The 19,098-nt window shown below is 49.2% G+C and overlaps 1 protein-coding gene across 1 annotated transcript in view; it reads left to right on the top strand.

The window, feature by feature from the left end:
- Positions 1-7,615: 7,615 nt before the first annotated feature.
- HOMER2 (homer scaffold protein 2) overlaps positions 7,616-19,098 on the top strand; it is a 94,087-nt gene continuing 82,604 nt past the window's right edge. The window contains 3 exon segments of the mRNA XM_082852700.1: positions 7,616-7,791; positions 7,793-7,810; positions 7,812-7,855. Of these exon segments, the coding sequence (XP_082708826.1) occupies positions 7,765-7,791; positions 7,793-7,810; positions 7,812-7,855 (89 nt within the window). The 5' untranslated portion in view covers positions 7,616-7,764.

Below are 19,098 nucleotides of genomic sequence, written 5' to 3'. Positions count from 1 at the left end.
ATGACTCCACCATTGTCTTCATTCATCCTCAGTCTCGTGTCTACCTCAGACATGACTCTGGAATCTCACCTCACCTGTCCAAGCCTGCCCCATCCCAGCTATTCCAGATACAAACAGGTACCTCTCTGTTCTGCTGCTGGTGTCAATCAGAGGCAATTCATCCATACAGCTCCAGCCCCTCTCAGAGAGATGTAGCAAGCTTTAGAATTGATTCCTTCTGCCCTGTGCTCAAAGGAGGTACAGAACTTCCTTGGCTCCACAGATTTCTTGGGTTTCTTAGTTCCCCTCCGGAGCCCTAAGTCTCAGGAAAGCCTAGCCAACAAGCTAGGGAGAGTATGTTCCTTTTTGTTCCTACCAGTTCCCGAGCTCCTGGGGCTCTGGGTCTCACATCCACTTCTTTTGGGGGCACTATGAGGCTTAGAGCAGTGGCTGGCAACCTTGGCTGCACATTGGAACCACCTGGGGAAGATTACTGATGCATGGGTACCCACCAAACCAATTAAATCATTCTCTCTGGAGGTGGGGCCCTGCCGCTGGCATTTTGTCACGGCTCTCTAGGTGATTTTAATCCCCAGCCAAGGCTGTGAATGACCGGTTTAAAACATCTATTTCCACTCTCTCTGCCTTGGGGTCTCAGAATTACGCCCCCTCTCCAGCTTTGCAGCCTGGCCCTTTCAAGTTTTTCTCCAGGGATAGCAGCTTAACTTGGAATGACTCTGCTACATCCTTGACTATTTTTCATCCAACAATTCATCCATCTATTCTGTACCTGGCACTGGGAAACAAATATAATCACATGCTTAGAGTGGGCATCTATTATTTGGGGGCACCATCCTGTGTCCATTTACTTTGATTTTCCCAACCCTTGGTCTTCCTTTGGCTGTCTGTTTCAGTCCTACTCCAGTCCATGGCCTTCTGTGAGAAGCTCACTCCAGGGCTACATACATGTGGCCCAGACTAAGCCAATAAGGATGTTTCATCCTCTGGCCACAGCGATTGGCTCAGGGATGGGCCCGTGCCCCAAGTCAGGCCAGTCAGGCATAGTGCAACTCAATTCTGGGACTTTGGTTTGGGGATTTGCTCATTTCTTGCTACATATGAATGTGAGACCAGAGCCAAGAAGAGAGCTTGTCTGAGGATGAGCCCAAACAGAGCAAGGAAAACCCAGGGAGGGACCCTGCCCTCGACCGTCTAGTGGAGGAGACTCACCTGTTGACACATCCCAAAGGAGCAGTAAAGGGATAATCAGTGAGTTACCTCAGGGCAGTAGAGCAGCATGACCTGGATGTCCCTGGGGGGCACTAGACTGCCCATAGGGTCATTTCTATTTTTGCCTCTTGTAGTTAAATTCTGTGGGGAGGCAGCCAGTGAGGCCCAGCCTCTCCTCAAAGCCGTTGGGTTGTTTGATGATTGACCCCTCTGCCCAGGAGCTGCAGCTTCCCAGGGCCCTGGGTCTCAGGAGGTCGCTGGTTCCTCCCTCCTCATTCAGGCTCCCATCCCTTATGGGAGGCTGATCAAGACACTTCCTCTTCTGCTGTGGTGACCTAAATCAGAAGGAAATCCAAAAAAGAGGGGATGTATGTATATGTGTGGCTGATTCACTTTGCTGTACAGCAGAAACTAACACAACATTGTAAAGCGATTATACTCCAATAAAAGTTAATTATATTAAAAAAAAAAGACACTTCCTCTCCTTTTCTGGCCTTGGCTGAAACCTCACTTAGATCCTCCTAACAAATTTCTCTTGCCTCCAGCCTTTGCCTCTCTGGACCATTCTCCCTACTGCTGCTAGAGAATATAAGATGCTAATCTGATCACACCAGCCTCCTACTTCAGAATTTTCACTCGCTCCCTGGTGGCCCTCAGCATCAAGTCCAAACTCCTTAACATGCCCCTGAGGTCTTTCACAATGTGGTACCAACTTACCTCTCATGCCTGGTCACTTCCTACCACACACTATTGAGCTAAACACGTGGATATTCCCTATCATTCCCTGTATGAATCATACCCTTTAATGCCCCCATACCTTAGCTTATTGGCCTTCTCTCCCATACATCCTTTAAGATCCCGCTGAGATGTCCCCTTTCTGAAGCCTTCCCCAGATGAAGTCAATATCTCATGGGACTTTATTCATACCTTGGTTACATTATATTTTGCTTATTAGGTTTTTTGAGGACATAGATTGGTCCTCAATCTATGTCAGAATTGGCGCTAAGTTAAGGTTGAATGAATGAATGAATGCTTTCAGAATCCTCAGAGGCATCTAGGACAGATAGACTTAGGAGAGCCCTGGATGAAAAGAGTAGAGGACAGTTGGGATGTTGGAAGCCATTTAGAGCTCATCTCTCCAAGAGCAGGCCCTCAGTCAGATTGGAAACAGAGGGGCTGGGGCTGGCATCTTAACAAGATGGTCCATAGTCTTCTCTGACCCTCAGGTGCCCTTCAGAGAAATCCTGAAGCTATGAAGAGCTTTGGACACAGGTTGGCAAAATGTTACCAGGCAGGAAGTGCATGAGCTGTTTCCATACAGTTTCAGAATCCTCAAACAAATTTAGTTTATTAATTTTCAGTCTTTTTTTTTTCTTTTCTTTTTGGCCGCACCAAGCAGCATACAGGACTTCCCCCATCAGGGATCAGACCCGCACTCCCTGCAGTGGAAGGACGGAGTCTTAACCACTGGACCACCAGGGAAGTCCCCGCCGCCGACCACCATTGTTAACATCTTACATTACAACGGAACATGTGTCATAAGGAAGGAACCAACACTGGTACATTACTATTAACTAAACTCTAGACTTTATTTGGATTTCACAGATTTTTCTTCTCTCTCTTCCAGGATCTAATATAGTATTTAGTAAATCATCATGTCACCTTAGTCTCCTCTGGTCTGTGACAGTTTCTCAGTCTTTCCTTGCTTATCATGACCTTGACAGTTTGGAGGAGTACTGATCAGGTAGTTTGTAGAATGTCCCTTGATGTGGATTTGTCTGGTGTGTTTATCATGATTAGACTGGGTTATGGGCTTAGGGAGAAAATAACATACAGGTGAAGTATACTTCTCATCACATCCTATCAGAGGGTATGTGATACCAACATGGTTTCTCACTGGTGATGTTAACCTCGATCACTTGGTTAAGGTAGTGCCTGCCAGGTTTCTCCACTGTAAAGTTACTGTTTTTCCCTTTCCATTCTCTATTCTTTAGAAGCAAAACATTAGGACATTAAGACCAACCTACTCTCAAGGAGGTGGAGGAGGGGAGTGTTAAACATTACCTCCTGGAAGGGCGAGTATCTACACGTATTATTTGAGATTCTTCTGTAGGGAAGATGTGTCTCTTCCCCACTTATTTAATGATTTACATTAGTATGGACTCATATGTATTTATTTTATATTTTGCATTATAATCCTGTACAACGTTATTGATTTTTTTTACATCTTTATTGGAGTATAATTGCTGTACAATGGTGTGTCAGTTTCTGCTTTATAACAAAGTGAATCAGTTATACATATACATATGTTCCCATATCTCTTCCCTCTTGCATCTCCCTCCCTCCCACCCTCCCTATCCCACCCCTCCAGGTGGTCACAAAGCAGCGAGCTGATCTCCCTGTGCTATGCGGCTGCTTCCCACTAGCTATCTACCTTACGTTTGGTAGTGTATATATGTCCATGCCTCTCTCTCGCTTTGTCACAGCTTACCCTTCCCCCTCCCCATATCCTCAAGTCCATTCTCTAGTAGGTCTGTGTCTTTATTCCCGTCTTACCCCTAGGTTCTTCATGACATTTTTTTTTCTTAAATTCCATATATATGTGTTAGCATACGGTATTTGTCTTTCTCTTTCTGACTTACTTCACTCATTGATTGTGTTGCTCAAATTGTTCCAGCTTTGGCCATTGGGAGCTCTTTCAGTTAGCTCCTGTATCCCTTCCATGTACCGCCATCCCTTAGCTAGTGGGGAGCAGCTGCATAGCACAGGGAGATCAGCTCGGTGCTTTGTGACCACCTAGAGGGGTGGGATAGGGAGGGTGGGAGGGAGGGAGACGCAAGAGGGAAGAGATATGGGAACATATGTACATGTATAGCTGATTCACTTTGTTATAAAGCAGAAACTAACACACCATTGTAAAGCAATTATACCCCAATAAAGATGTTAAAAAAACCCCAAAAACATACTGCCATCCCTTCGGTTTTTTGAGTACCTCCTTACTTTCTGGTACTACAAGATGCTTTATATTGGTCTTGTATTTTCCCTGCCCCAGACTACACTCAGCCATTTCTCCAGGAGCTAACTTTTGAGATACAAGAAGCAGAGATGTGGAATGTTACCCTCCTAGGCACAGAGGGTGCACAGTGCTTATCTGCCCGGGGTGCTTGGGAGATTTGCTGGCAATACAGAGGAACGGTACAGGTGGAGCCGCTCCCTGTTTCCGTAGTTTCACAGGTTTGTATAGCTCTCTGGTGAGCCATCCACGGTTATTCCATTTGCCCTGGTTAGAGCGCAGAATGTCCCTCAGACCGGCTATTCATGCCGGGCGATCAGATTCTGGAGCCTCTGCTGCCCACACAGAGTGGCAGGAGTTCCAGGTCCCTGAGGTTGTGCTGGTCAAGGTCTGGCCTCTCAGACTTCTGAGGACATCTCTGCCCTGCTCATTCCCAACTCAGGGTCTATCCAAATGCCAGTTTTTATTTTCCCAAGGCTGTTGTTTCAAAGTTGGCTTCTACCCCACCTCCTCTCTCTCATGCATGTTCAGTAGGTGTCCTTGCTTCCATTAGAAAAAGGAGCCCACCAGGCAAGTGTTCCCTCCACCTCTCTCACCTTCCCCTGTGGACCCTTCTCCCCCCTCCAAGGCCAACGCCTCCGCCTGGGCCTGGACCCCATCCTCTCCCGGTTTCCCCAGGACCTCCCCTTCCTTCTCACATCTTCAGTCTTGTCCCCGCTCACTGGCTCTTCTTTGCTCAACCTAAAAGGATCCTCAAATCTCTTGCCCTAAAAAGAGTCTCTTTGGCCTCGCCTCAGCCTCCAGCCAGCATGGAATCCCCTTGACTGCGGACCTCTTGATAGGAGAGACTTCACCAATCATTTCCCTTGACAACTGGGGCCACGAAGACCACGTTGATGGGATATTTTCCACAGAAAAAGGGTGACTGTATTGGCTTCAATGGAGGGAGGAGGTACTGATAGGGAAATTAAGTGGCCTCTCTCTAGGGAAGATTCCAAGATAGTGGAATACTACTGACAAGAACCGGAAGCTTAGACAAGGCTCTGGGTGTCTGGGAAAGCTCCTGAGAGGCAGGACCCATCCTAGGCCTGGGGTTGGGGTTGAAGGAGAGGAGGCCGCTCCCTACGGGAACAGCAGCCCGAGATTGGAGGAAAAGAGGGGCATCCACTTCCAAATCTTGTCTGATCCACCCTTTTCTCTGCCCGTAGGGAAGCCTTTGCCCAGAGTGACAGCCACTTTAATCATGGAGGATTTAACCTCACCTGGGCTCACACCTCTAGCATTGCCCTGCTTTCCGCTGACTGTGTGAAGCAGCCCAAGTGATTCACCAGCCCCACCTGTTTCACCTCACTACATCTTCCCAAGGTAACTTGGGTGTGCCCTTTCCATCAGAGGAGAGAAAGGAAACTCCCATTCAGGGTTTGGGATACTACTTGGCCCAATGCACTGTGATTCTATCTTCTGGTACTTCTATTCCAGCCGAGCCTGCTTCTGCCATTCATCCCCCTTCTGCTGACTTCTCCCTTTGACACTGCCAGAAACCCGCACCCCTAACCAGCTTCACCTGGCCTTTGGAATTCAGCTTGTGATAAGTTTCCTCCAGGACCAAATGCTTATCTAGTCCTGGCTCTAAACAGACTTACCTGTGTTTACAGACCCTGGCCAATTCTGTGTATCTGTGGCCCGACCTATTTGCTAATTCATTCATTCAACAAATATATATATATATCGTGTGTGTGTGTGTGTGTGTGTGTGTGTGTGGTACGCGGGCCTCTCACTGTTGTGACCTCTCCTGTTGTGGAGCACAGGCTCCGGACGCACAGGTTCAGCGGCCATGGCTCACGGGCCTAGCCGCTCCGCGGCATGTGGGATCTTCCCGGACTGGGGCACAAACCCGTGTCCCCTGCATCGGCAGGCGGACTCTCAACCACTGCGCCGCCAGGGAAGCCCTCAACAAATATTTATAGAGGACTTTCAGGTACAGTTCGAGGCACTGGAGAGACAATGATGGGCAAAAAGATATGGCTTCATAGAGTGTGCAGATGTGCCTGGGAGACATACTAAATAATTTCACAAATGTAAATTACAAACAATAATTTCAATGAAGAAAAAGTACAGGAGTTCACAGTCTTGTCTGGGGCATTAGGTAAAGTGTTCCACAAGGAAGTGACAGTTTAACTGAGATCTGAAAATGAGTAGGAATGGACTAGGCAAAGGGGCTGGGGTGTCAGAGACAAGAGAGGACAAAATCTTCCCAGACTGACAGAATGGCATGGGCTGAAGGGAGGATGGCCAGTTGGCTGGAGTGCAGAAAGCAAGGGGAGAAAATAAGAGGAGAAAAGGCTGGAGAGGGCAATGGGGTTACAATGCGGCAGGGCCTTACAGCCATGTTCAGTATCTTGTCTTCATCCCAAGGACAGTGGGAAGGAAACCACTGGAGCATTTTAAGAAGAGTGGTATGATCTGATTTGTAATTGAGAAAATTACTCACAGGGAGTCGCTAGCCACATGAGAAGACCCTGAGGGTTAGCAGGTAAAGTTGTGGTCCCAGGAGACATGAGGGTAGGGTTGGGGTGTTGGCCCTCCTCTATATGCTTGTTCCTTGACTTCTTTACTGTCCTGAGTAAAAAAAATCCTGCCCAGGCTCATGTGGGCAGTATGTTCTCAGCAGAAAATGATCCTGCGAAAGGCCCAGAGGGGGGATGAAGATTAGGTTAGTCCCAGTGTCAGCCTTTAGTAGGGGATCCGGACCTGATGCGTGGAAAGGAGATTAAGACTGCCCTTCTTTAAGCTCCACTTTTGCCATCTCCATTTCCCTTGCTCTAAGCCAAGTTGATTAAGCCCCCATCCCATCTTTACCCAGGGAAGAGCCCAGAACACCTGCTGCGGGTGTAGGATCCTCCCTGCCCTGCTGGCTTCCAGAATTTCATGGTGGGGGTACCCTGAGCCACCCACCTGGCGGTGGACGGCAAGATGAAAGGGGGCTATAAGGAGGGACATAGCCGTGCCCATCACAGATTCCGAAGACCTTGAGCTCAGATCTGAATGTGTGACCTTGGGCAAATCACTTCCTCTCCTGGGGCCTCGTTCCAGCATCTGCACACTAAGGGTCGCCCCAAGTCCCCTCCAGCTGCGAGCGGGCCTCTGAATCCCCGCAGGCTGGATGCTTGCTCGCGGCACTGCGCCGAGCCCCCGGGTGGGCGTGGGGCGGGGGCGAGCCAATGCCGAAACTCAAAGGTAAGGGGGTGTGCTCAGGAGGGGGGTGGAGACCGCGGGGCGGCGCCGGGAGGACGCCGCACACACGGCCGCGCTCCCAGCCCCTCGGCTGGGCGCCGGCCCCGGGGGCCAAGAGGTTACGTAAGGAGCCGGGCGGCGGGAGCGGGGCGGGGCGGATACCGCCCGAGCACAGCAGCCCAGCCCCCGGCGACCAAGACCCCGCCCGCCCGCCCGCGCCTGGTGTCGGCGGCGGCGGCGGCGGCAGGCGCGCAGCCCCGCGGAATGGAGCGGCGCCGGGGCTGAGCCGGGCGCGCACGGGCTGCCGCATGTGCCGCGCGGGGAGCGGCTGCAGAGCGGGCGGAGAGCGAACACGAGAGGCCCCGTCGGAGCGGCAGCCGGAGCAGCGCCGGAGATGGGGTGAGTGAGACCGCGCCGCGCGCAACCCCAGAGGGGCTGCGGGGCCGCGGCTCGCGTCTCCCGGGCTCGGAGCCCCGAGAGCGAGCGCGCCCCTACACCCCGCGCCGGGACCCTGGAGCCAGCGAGCAGTCGGCTCCTGAGAGCCTGAGGCCGCCTGACTCCGCGCCCTCCGGCCCGGCGCGCGGACACCGGCCAGGGGCACCCCGGCCTGGGCGCGGACTTTCAGCTCCGCGCCCGTGGCCTTTCCCCTCCCAGGCAGCCCGGGCACGGGCGCGGGGGCACCGGGCGGGGACAGGCACCCTGGCCGGCCTCCGTGCTTCGGCCATTCCGTGGTCCCCTCGCTCCGGGCGCGATCAACTCCAGGGCCTGTGTTCTGGAGTCTAAGAAGCAGTTAGTCTTTCTGCACGATTGGGTTTATTACAAACAAAATGAAAATCGAAGTTTTCCTGGAAAGGGAACACACCAGATAATAATAATCCCCAGTGTAGTAATAGTGGACTTTGAGTCTGCTTTGAGATGACTGAGGATGTGTAGATAAGGCTTCAGTCTTTGAAACAACTGAGTTGATGCTCAGGAGAGAAGTTGAAGTACTCTGTCGAAGTGACTAATGCTTCTGAGTATATAAAGTAATTTAAAAAGCAGAATTGATTTCTCCTTGGCGTCTCTCTGAGCAGTAGGCGCTGTGAGTCAGGCAGCCGCTGTGCTAATCACAAAATTAACTCCTTACATCTGCTTACCCGATGTGAGCCCATATTGATGATGTGCTGTGCACACTCAGGGAACGGTTGCTCTTCCCATTGTACAGATAAGGAAACTGAGGCCTGAAGTGGTGGGGTGATTTCTCCCAGGTTGGGCAGGCAGCTGATGAGTGTTTGTAGAAGGACGCTGAGCGCATCGGCAGGGGGGAAGCCACAGCCTGACTGTGGGCTTGGGAGTGGGGGGTGGGTAAGTGAGCCAGAGTTCCTGAGTCTCTGTGTCCCCTGCTGCTAAGTTTAGCGGCCTTCAAACAGCTTCTCAAGACCCAAAGACTGCTGCTGGGTGGGTCTAGAGAGCTTGCTTTCCTGTATGGGATTGGTGAGGAGTGGAAAGGGGAAGGATTGTCCTGGTGGCCTGACCCAGCTCTCATGGGTCAGTGGCTTTGTTGCACCTTACTCCTTACTTTACTCCAGGTAAGTTTCTGGAGTAATTCTACCGAGTGAATTTTATCTGTGTGGTCTGTAAAGTGTTTGGAGGAAACAGAGGGAGGTCAAGAGGAATTTTGAGAAGGGAAGTGTGAGAACTCCAGACCAACATGGGCAGGTCAGGGGGGACAGAGAGGGGCCAGGAGATTTGCTTAAGACATTGGTGCGGATCCAGACTTCACACATGCAGAAGGTGTGAGTGATTCTACCAGAGGCACCCTGGCTGGGAAGCAGTTTTTCTGTAACATTGCCAGTGACCTCTTGGTCAGCGATGAAAGGGCTGCTCTTTGTGCAGTGGGAAGCTTTGAGGCTCTCAGATTTCATACTTTAAAAAAAAAAAGTATGGGAAGAAGGAGTTCGCAGATGTAGGTCTCAAGATGGAAGATAAAAGGGATCTGGGTAATTTTAACACTCTCTCTCCCCCCTCCCCCCAGCCAACACAAAACCAACCCAACACACTTGCATGATCAAAAACAAATATTTAAGTTCTGTGGTTGAGAACAAATAGTGCTGTGGAAATGAAAACGTTTACTCATAAAAGCTTAAAGAAAATGTCAGAAAATAATTTTTGTTTGTAGAGAAGCAGGGAGGAGTAGCTTGGAGATTTTGTTTAAACATTGAATATGCCTTTCATGTAATTTTAACATCATCTGATAAATATCTATTACTCACTTCTTGTAGGTAATGGTTGGTTTGTAACTCCTACCTACTTCTGCCATTTTAATATATCCACCTCTTCTATAATTTATTTGAACGTACAAACCATGGCTGTAAGTTGAGATGGAGCTAAGGGCTGGGTAAGCAGTACAGACAGAGGAGGGTGGAGGGAGCCATTTTAACCGAAAATAGAACCAATGTCATCCTTTCCGAGAGTTGAGTAGGATGGAGGGGGATGAACCAAGAAAGGGCAGCGAGTAGAAAGTCTTGCTGTGATCCTACAGCTTTGTCATGGCTCTACTGTCTAGACATGACCAAGATTTAAGGGAAAAAAACAAAAAAACCCTGTTTATCTCTTCCCCACTTAAGATGCTTTTCCTCATTCAGATGTTCACTGCTATTTCCCGCTTCTCTTCTGAGAAGTATTTTGCATTAAGTGTGTGGTTTCCCCAGTAAGTTTGTGTTCTCACTTCCCAAGGAAGCTGCTTCATACCTTCTCCCCTTCTCAGACCTCTCTCTCCTCCCCATGCACACCTTGCATCCCTTTTCATTGACAAAATAGAGCCACAGTCTAAGGAAAAGCCTCATTTTCCTGCCATGCCTACAGTCCCGTGTGCAGCTGCTCCTGTGTTTTCCTTCCCACCTGTTGTCCTACCAGAGGCTCACCCCTCCTGGTGGACCATTCATCCCATCCCCTTTCACCTTGTCAGGGAACATTTCTTGTTCTCTCACCTTCCTCTCTCTCCAGGGTCTTTCCCATCAGTGCACAAACATGTTTTAGTTCAGTGCTGTCCAATAGAACTTTCCACACTGATGGAAACATTCTGTATCTGCGTGGTCCAGTACCACTGCCACCAGCCACATGTGGCTCTGGGGCACTTGAAATGTGGCTAGTGCGACCGAGGACCTGAATTTTTAATTCAAGTTTAAATAGCCACAAGCGGCTAGTGGCCGCCATATCGGACAGCACAGCTTTAACATCTCTCGTTTTACATCCCTGTCCTTCTTCTGTTCCACCTCTTTGCTCCCCTTCACCTGAAAACATCTCAAAAGAGATGTCCAAACCCACTGTCTCCATTCATTTCCTTCACCTACCATTTGTTAGCCCTTCACAGTCTACAGTCTGGCTTCTGTCCCCACCTCTTCACCAGAACTGTTGGGTCACTGATGACCTTGTCCTTGTCTTCCTCCCCTTCTCAGCAGCCTTCCTCCGCCATGGCCACTCCCTCCTCCTTCCCACTACACTCTCCTGAGTTTCCCCGTCCCTTCCTGACGGCTCCTCTTCAGTCTCGCTGCTGGTTGCTCCTCTGTCTGACCTCAGTGTGATGGGGTGGGTTGTTTAGGAACTTGTCCTGGTTCCTTCTTGCTGTCAACACTCTCTTCCTAGGTAATGTTATCCCATCCCAACCCCACCCCCCCATGGCTTTTTAAAATTTTTTAAGTTTTTAAATTTTTATTTATTTATTTTGCGGTACGCGGGCCTCTCACTGTTGTGGCCTCTCCCGTTGTGGAGCACAGGCTCCGGACGCGCAGGCTCAGCGGCCATGGCTCACAGGCCCAGCCGCTCTGCGGCATGTGGGATCTTCCCGGACCGGGGCGCGAACCCGTGTCCCCTGCATCGGCAGGTGGACTCTCAACCACTGTGCCACCAGGGAAGCCCCTTTTTAAAATTTTTTATAAATTTATTTATTTATTTATTTATTTATGGCTGTGTTGGGTCTTCGTTGCTGCGTGCAGGCTTTCTCTAGTTGTGGCGAGCAGGGGCTACTCTTCATTGCAGTGCGCTGGCTTCTTATTGCGGTAGCTTCTCGTGTTGCAGAGCATGGGCTCTAGGCGCTCGGGCTTCAGTAGTTGTGGCACGCGGGCTCAGTAGTTGTGGCTCGCAGGCTCTAGAGTGCAGGCTCGGTAGTTGTGGTGCACAGGCTTAGTTGCTCTGCAGCATGTGGGCTTTTCCCAGACCAGGGATCGAACCAGTGTCCCCTGCATTGGCAGGTGGATTCTTAACCACTGTGCCACCAGAGAAGTCCCCCCATGGCTTTAAATACTCTCTATATGCTGGTAACTCCCATGTTTATATTTCTAACACAGCCCTTTCTCAGGGCTTCCTGCTCTTGTCCACGCATGGAGCTCTTGATATTCCTTCCAGATCTCTCCTTCCCTCTTTCTTCCCCATCCCAGTCCATGGCCCCACCGTCCACCCATTTGCAAGAGTCGTCCTTGATTCTTCTCTCCCTTACCCCTGACATCAAGGCTGTCAGTGGGTCCCAGGGGTTCTACTTCTGGGATATTATCTGGGGTGCATTCTCCTCTCCCTAGAATCATAGCTCCTACTCTAGTCCTGGCCACTGTAGCCTCCTTCCTGGAGTAACTTCCTAACAGTCCCCCTAGCTTCCACTCTGGGGTGTCTCTAGTCCATTCTCCACATGGGAGCCCGAGTGATCGGCTTTTCAATCAGGTCACATCACTCTTTTCCTTAAGCATCCTCCAGCCGACAGGCAGCTGGCTTGTGCCCCGCCATCCCAGTCACTCTGGGCATCCCTCACTGCCTTCTGCTAACACTGGCCTCCTTTCTTTTCTTGCCCTGCCTGGGAGGTCTTTGAACTTGCTCTTCCCTCTTGCTGGAATGTTCTTGCCCTGACTCTGCAAATACCCTCCTCCTTCTCATCCTTGGCATTTTGACATCAGGATCTCCTGCTCAGGGAACTTTCCTGACCACCCCTGTTAAATGCTGACAGTAGCCACACTTTGTTTCCACAATTGCTCACCACAGCACACCTGCTGTCGTTCGAGTTCTACCTCCTTGTTTATCATCTGCCTTCCCCAGTAGCATCCCTAGAGGACAGGGTCTTCTGTTTTTCACCAGTGAATCCCAACAGCTAGCACAGTGTCTAGCACCTAATAGGTCCCCAATAAATTTTTTGATTGAGTTAATGCTTGAATGTGGTGGGCAGCCTTGCTTGGATTATGGCCTGGAAGCTGTGGATTACCTTTTATATAGCACACTAAATTGAGAGTTGCAAGGGCCAAGAGAGAAAGAAATCACATTTGGATGCAGTTTTCTTTTAATGCTAAAGCAAGCCATTTAGCTTTTATTGTGACTTGGGTTCATTTTCAGGCTGTCGGCTCTCACCCGATCACTGGGGTTGTAAATTACCTTTTTACCCGCCTGCAGAAGGCTAACAGAAAAGCCAGCTTGTCTGCTGTCGTGGCTTGTGGATGATTTTGTCAGTGTTTACAAACAAGATCTACTGTATTTCTGTTTGGCTTCAGTTTACACTCATTTGTTTTGTTCAGCCAAGATTACGTTGCAATGTAACCATCTTGGTTATCTAACACCGTGGGCCTTCTTTTGGTAATCTATACCGATTAGCTTTCTTCTGATGACCATTCCTTCTCCTTTCATTTTCCACTCCCTCTGAATCACACCTAATTACATAGTTCCTACAAATTACAGACTTTTCTTTGGGGTTTGTGTTGACTAAAATAGATAACAGCCTCTCAGATATATTGAGGAAACTTGTCTTCTCTTGGTCCTGTTGTGGGTTTTTTTGTTTTGTTTTGTTTTTTAATTTATTTTGGGCTGCGCAGCGCGGCTTTGGGATCTTAGTTCCCCGACCAGGCCCACGGCAGTGGAATGCAGAGTCCTAACCCCTGGACCACCAGGGAAGTCCCCTGTTGTGGGTTTTTTAAGCTTTTTGAGGTTCACTCAGTCTCTTCGTCTGTAAGGCAGTTGGAGAGTCTACTGGGGATCCGGGATGAGCAAACCTACTAGTTAGTTCCTGCCCTTGTGAAGTTTTGAGGAAGAGGAGATAAGCCACATATACAAGTACCAGCTTTATGTGTGAGTTTCAACAAACTATTGTAACCCATAGGGTGTCAGAGGAACTATCTGGGGAACTTAGGAAAGATGCCCCAGTACACTATGGGGAGATGCTTAGGGAGACCATTAGCATGTAGGATCACCCTCATTATTTAGAAGCCCTTAGCGTCACCCTGAGTGTCAGAGATGGAAAAATACACAGTACTTGGCATGGGGTAGACACTAAGTAAATATGTACTGAACGAATGAGTGAATAGGAATAAATGAATCCTCACTTTGGGTTGACTTTCACTTTGGGAAGATGCCATCATTCTTGTTGGAAACAGTCCTGAAACAACTGGCCTTGAAGGTTTTAGAATGGAATTGAGGGCACGTTTGCTGCCTGTGCACAGTCCCCTGAAGGAGGACCCAGAGCAGAGCAGGTGGTTTGTTTTTGTCCGCTGGACTCAATGATTTGAGTAAATTACTAGGTTTCTTTTCTGTAATGGCTTCTGGGGAACTTAAGAGACAGATGTGCGGTCCCCCTTAGCAAATTTATCAGACCTCATCCTTTACCTTTATTCCTCATTCAGTTGTATGGCCCTGCCCTTGTTTTACCTTCACCCTTTTTCATCTGCCGCTTTTTTTTTTAACAAAATGTAAATAGCTTTGCTTTTTTCTAATTATAAAAATGTTACATGTTCCTACTAAAAAATAACAGCATAAAGGAGGAAGTGAAAATTACTTGTCATCCCACATTGCAGGGATAACCTCCATCAGCAATCGTATGTCTGTCTTTGCAGACTTTTCCATGTATTGGAATATATATGTCTCCGTGTCTAGATCTATGTCTACATAAAACAAGTATATTTTTATCCAAATGGAATCATATCATACATCTGTTTTGTAACCTAAGTTTTTCAACTTAAAATACCTTGAATGGACATCTTTCCACGCCAGTCACTATAAATATACATCATCATTTAAATCCAAAACTACTTCTGATTTGTCATTTTGCTGAATTTTATACATCCTTGCAAACCTGCTTAAGTCCTTTCTAGAACAAGGCAGGGTATAATTTAAAAAATAAAAACGACATTTTGATAATCTTTTAAAGCAGTTGTTTGCTTTAAATGAATTGCTGAAGGAAAGAAATGGTAGAGGAAACCAGGATCACAATTAACGTTGGGTAATTTGCAGTGACTGTGTAATTTTGAGTGAGTCACTGCTCCTTAGTGAATCTTGGTAAGTACACCAAGGATTCGTCGTTGTTGCTAAGGGTGTTGGTGGACCAGGACCCAGCTGCTCAAACTGTTTCTGCTTGTTTGGAAATATCAGGGCAGAGTAATTCTGCTTTAAGACCTGGAGGAGAAGGCGCTCTACAAGCAGAAAGCACCCGTGCCCACCCCTGAGCACCCCTTCTGCTGCAAAGCCCTTTGTCTGGTGGACATCAGGCCCCTCCTGCAGAGAGGCTTCCCTTGGCGAGGGGATTGGCAGGGACATACATACAGGAGGGACGGGTACAGTCCCTGCTTCAGTTGTCAGGCAATTAAAGAAAAACACCTGGGTGAATCCTGTGACCTGTTACTCAGCCAGCATTGGTGTCTAAAACCTTTGGAGAAAGACTTCCTTTTGGCATATGGAGTGGGGCTGGGAGCTCCTTTTCCCTTTGCAAAGAAAAACTTCCTTCACCTTTGTCAGACGAAAGTGAACAGCAGCCCCCAAACAGATTTGGAGAAATCCAAATTTTGGAGAAAAAGCATTTTTCAGAGTCTTCGAACTCTCAGGTGTAACAGGTCCTGACCTTGTGGGTCTTGAGGGTTAGACTTTGGTTTTTTTCTAGCATGAAGATAAATTAAGCAAAAAGCAGCCTCGAGAGGAATTGGGGCAAAGAGCTTCTTTCTAAATTGGCATGGGTTTGGAGACGCTGGTCCCCAAGCCCCGTGTGTTCTGTGTCTGCACTTCCAGGTATTGCTCACGCAGGCTGCCCCCAAGTCGTATTTATAGGCTTGGAGGCACGTGCTGGCAGCAGGAGCCGGTGTCCTATAGCGGGTGTGCGTTGTGTGGGAACAGTGTCAGGTTGGAAACCTCTGCTGAATGTACGATGAAGCCTCCAGAAGTTCTGTTGCCGGGTGCTGTTAGTCATATGGTATCATTCTGGTAGAATTTATTTAAATTATATTTCAAATTAGCTTGTTAGAATAAAAATATGCGGGTGGGGAACACATTTAGACATTTGTCAACGACTAGAGATTTTTTTTTCTTTTTAAACAGTTTTATTCACAAGGCTGGTTGATTGTCTTCTTCTTCTTCTTCTGAGGAATTGGGGACCGTGGCGCCCCCTCACCCCATGCAGAAAAGCTTAGGATAAGGCATCGCCACCAGCCAAAGCAGTTAGCTTGAGAGCTGTGCAGTAAGAGACCCTTTGGTACCCAGGTGCCTCCCAGCCGAGTTGAGGCTGAGGCCCAGCTACCAGGGGGGCTCTGACGGTCCCTTTTTTGTTGCCTTGTCCTGGGGAGATCTTGGTCCAGATCACCAGTGAGGGGCAGACCTGCCCAGCCAGCCCTTTGTCCTCCTTCCTCCCTTTGTGCTCTGGGGGAAATCTTGTCTGTGGGTTTTGGGGTAGGGGTTGTCCACAGGGATCCAATTAATGAGGAATATTGTAGACCCTGCCGCCCAGGCATTGGATCCCTTTTGGGATTTTTAATTGGGAAAGCTTTTAATTGGGGATGTTGAGATAAATGGAGAACAGGAGAGTTGTTTGTCCTGGGGGGCGTGGGGTGATGGAGAAAAGGTCCTCCTGGGGAAGAGGAATGGAGCCTGTTTCGGGAGGCTCCAAAGGGCAGGAAAAGGAGGTCTCGGTGGAGGCGGCGTCAAGGCTGATTTCAGGTCATGGGCCTGAGGATGAGCTCTCTAACCCCTCCGAGCGGACTGAAGATGAAACTGGCTGTCTCGGGCTTCCCTGGTGGTGCAGTGGTTGAGAGTCCGCCTGCCGATGCAGGGGACACGGGTTCGTGCCCCGGTCCGGGAGGATCCCACATGCCGCAGAGGGGCTGGGCCCGTGAGCCATGGCCGCTGAGCCTGCGTGTCCGGAGCCTGTGCTGCGCAACGGGAGAGGCCACGACAGTGAGAGGCCCGCGTGCCACAAAAAACCAAGAGAACAAAAAAACTGGCTGTCTCAGCAAGATGAGTCCATTGTCATGGAAGGCCACCTGTCAGGGGGACTCAGGGGGGCTCAGTACAGACCCCAGCCCCCCTGGTTGGCTGTGTGAGCTTGGACAAGTCATTTTATCTCTCTAAGCTTCACTGTCTTCAGCTGTTAAAGGACTGAGACGATTAATGAGAAAAACATGTGTAAAGCACTTAGCACAACGTCTCACACATAAATATTTCATCACTGGTGGCCAAATTCACCGTGATCATCATGATCATTTCTGTTTTGGGTAGGAGGTTGGCAGGTGTACTCCTCAAGGTACTCCTGAGGTACCTTATGGAGTACATGGTTGGGAATGGTCCATTCTTCATCTTTAATCCTCTTGGGCGCTCCCCTGAGTCCTCAGCTGCTGGCCAGTCCTGAGTACTGCCAAGGTTGGTTCCCTGTCACTGGGTGACCCGGAGAATATGCGGTTTGCCTTCTGAAGCTCTCGTTCATATCACTAAAGCCTTTCCAGTCGTGCGGGTGGAGGAATGTTACCAGCCAGTGGACAAGGAAGGTTAGGAAGCTGACCCACCCATCCCAACAAGAAAGCCAGTCTGCCAACCAGTTGCTTTCATGGGGAGGTGCAAGTGTGGACAAAAAACCCGAGGAGCTCTCCCCGTTGTGGGCATCAGACTAGGGATTTGTGTTGCTGGTTAGGGAACCCTTCATTGTATATTCATTCTCTTATTCTTTCAAGGAATCGTGGCCATCTACCTTGTGTCAGGCACTGTTGTAGGTGCTGGGAACAAACACAATGATGACCATTCATGGTCCCATGATGCTGCAGTCTAGTGGGGAGGTGGACATCAACCAAACATTACCTAGTGGACTAACGTGGGAGGGATATTGGACCAGGGGCCATGTGGACTAGACAGTAGTTGGTTTCAGAGGCTCATATCTCTGATTCCCACCCACTTATATGGATCTGAACTCCTTTGTCATCACCCTTCATCTGTTCATCAGCTCCTGTAGCTTTCTTTTTTATAATTAAAAAAATTTTTTTTAATTAATTAATTTTATTTTTGGCTGCATTGGGTCTTTGTAGCTGTGAGCGGGCTTTCTATAGTTGCAGCGAGTGGGGGCTACTCTTCGTTGCAGTGCATGAGCTTCTCATTGCAGTGGCTTCTCTTGTTGCTGAGCACGGGCTCTAGGCACACGGGCTTCGGTAGTTGTGGCTTGCGGGCTCTAGAGCACAGGCTCAGTAGTTGTGGCACACAGGCTTAGTTGCTCTGCGGCGTGTGGGATCTTCCCGACCAGGGCTCGACCCTGTGTCCCCTGCATTTGCAGGCGGATTCTTAACCACTGTGCCACCAGAGAAGCCCATTCTGTAGCTTTCTTGACTCTTTGACCAATGGCCATCCCTTAGCTGTTGAGCACCCTCTCTGGGCCAGGCTCCAGGAGGACAGAGGTTGTTAGAACAGGGTCCCTGCCCTCCTGAGGCAGATGGATGGTGGGCAGCTAATTAGGGCAGTGAGATTAGCCCTTGTATTGAAATATGAACAAGGATGAAATGCTTAACTCTGCGAGAAGTTAGAGAAGGCATCTTGAAGGAGATGACCTTGGAACTGAGTCTTGAAGGCCGAGTAGGAGTTTCCCAGGCAGACAGAAAGGCAGGACAAGGCGAAGCATTTAGATGGAGAGAGCTTCCCATAGGAGGCAGTGGAGTATGGAGGTCAAGAACAGAAACCTTGTACTCAGGCCTGGCTTGGCCATTCTCTGGCTGTATGACTTGGAGCAAGATACTGACCTTCTTTGACCTTCAGTTTCCTCATCTGTGAAATGGGAATGATAATAGTACCAACGTCATAGTGTGGTTGTGAGGATTAAATGAAATACACATTGTGATGTGCGTTAGCTGTTAGTAGTGGGCAGGGAGGTGAGAAAGAATGTGAAGTACATGGTGAGTGTGGAGAAGGGGTCAGGAAGGTATAGACATGAAGGAAAGGCCTTTGTGCCAAGTGGTTGGGACTTCATCCTGTGGGTGGCAGGGAGCCAGCCATGGGTGAGGCTGGAGGTGGGGGGAGCAGTTAGTCTTGGTACCAGAGAATGAGGCCTGACCCCCAGGGCAGTGGCAGGCAGTGGGCTGAGAGAGGAAGAGGTGACTTGGGGTAGGAGGCAGAAACATGCTGTATCCCATGGAATTGGACTTCAGTCTATACATAATGAGGGAACACTTTCCGTTTTGAAGAGAAGAATGTTACTTGCGTTAGGAAAATTATTCCAGAGACGGTAATGAAGGGTTGCATAGAAAGTTAAGAGATTAGAGGAAAGAGACCTCATAGGAACTAGCCACAGTCAGGCAAGAAATATTGAGAGCAGAAAGAAGATATGGCACAGACTTATGTAACATAAACCTTGCCCTGTTCTGTTCCAGATCTGAGGCGGCTTCTAGGAATGAACATAATAC

Source organism: Leucopleurus acutus (genome assembly GCF_964270905.1).
Source record: "Leucopleurus acutus genome assembly, chromosome: 1".
NCBI classification, from domain to species: Eukaryota; Metazoa; Chordata; class Mammalia; order Artiodactyla; family Delphinidae; genus Leucopleurus; species Leucopleurus acutus.
This window is presented reverse-complemented; position numbering and strand designations above follow the sequence as displayed.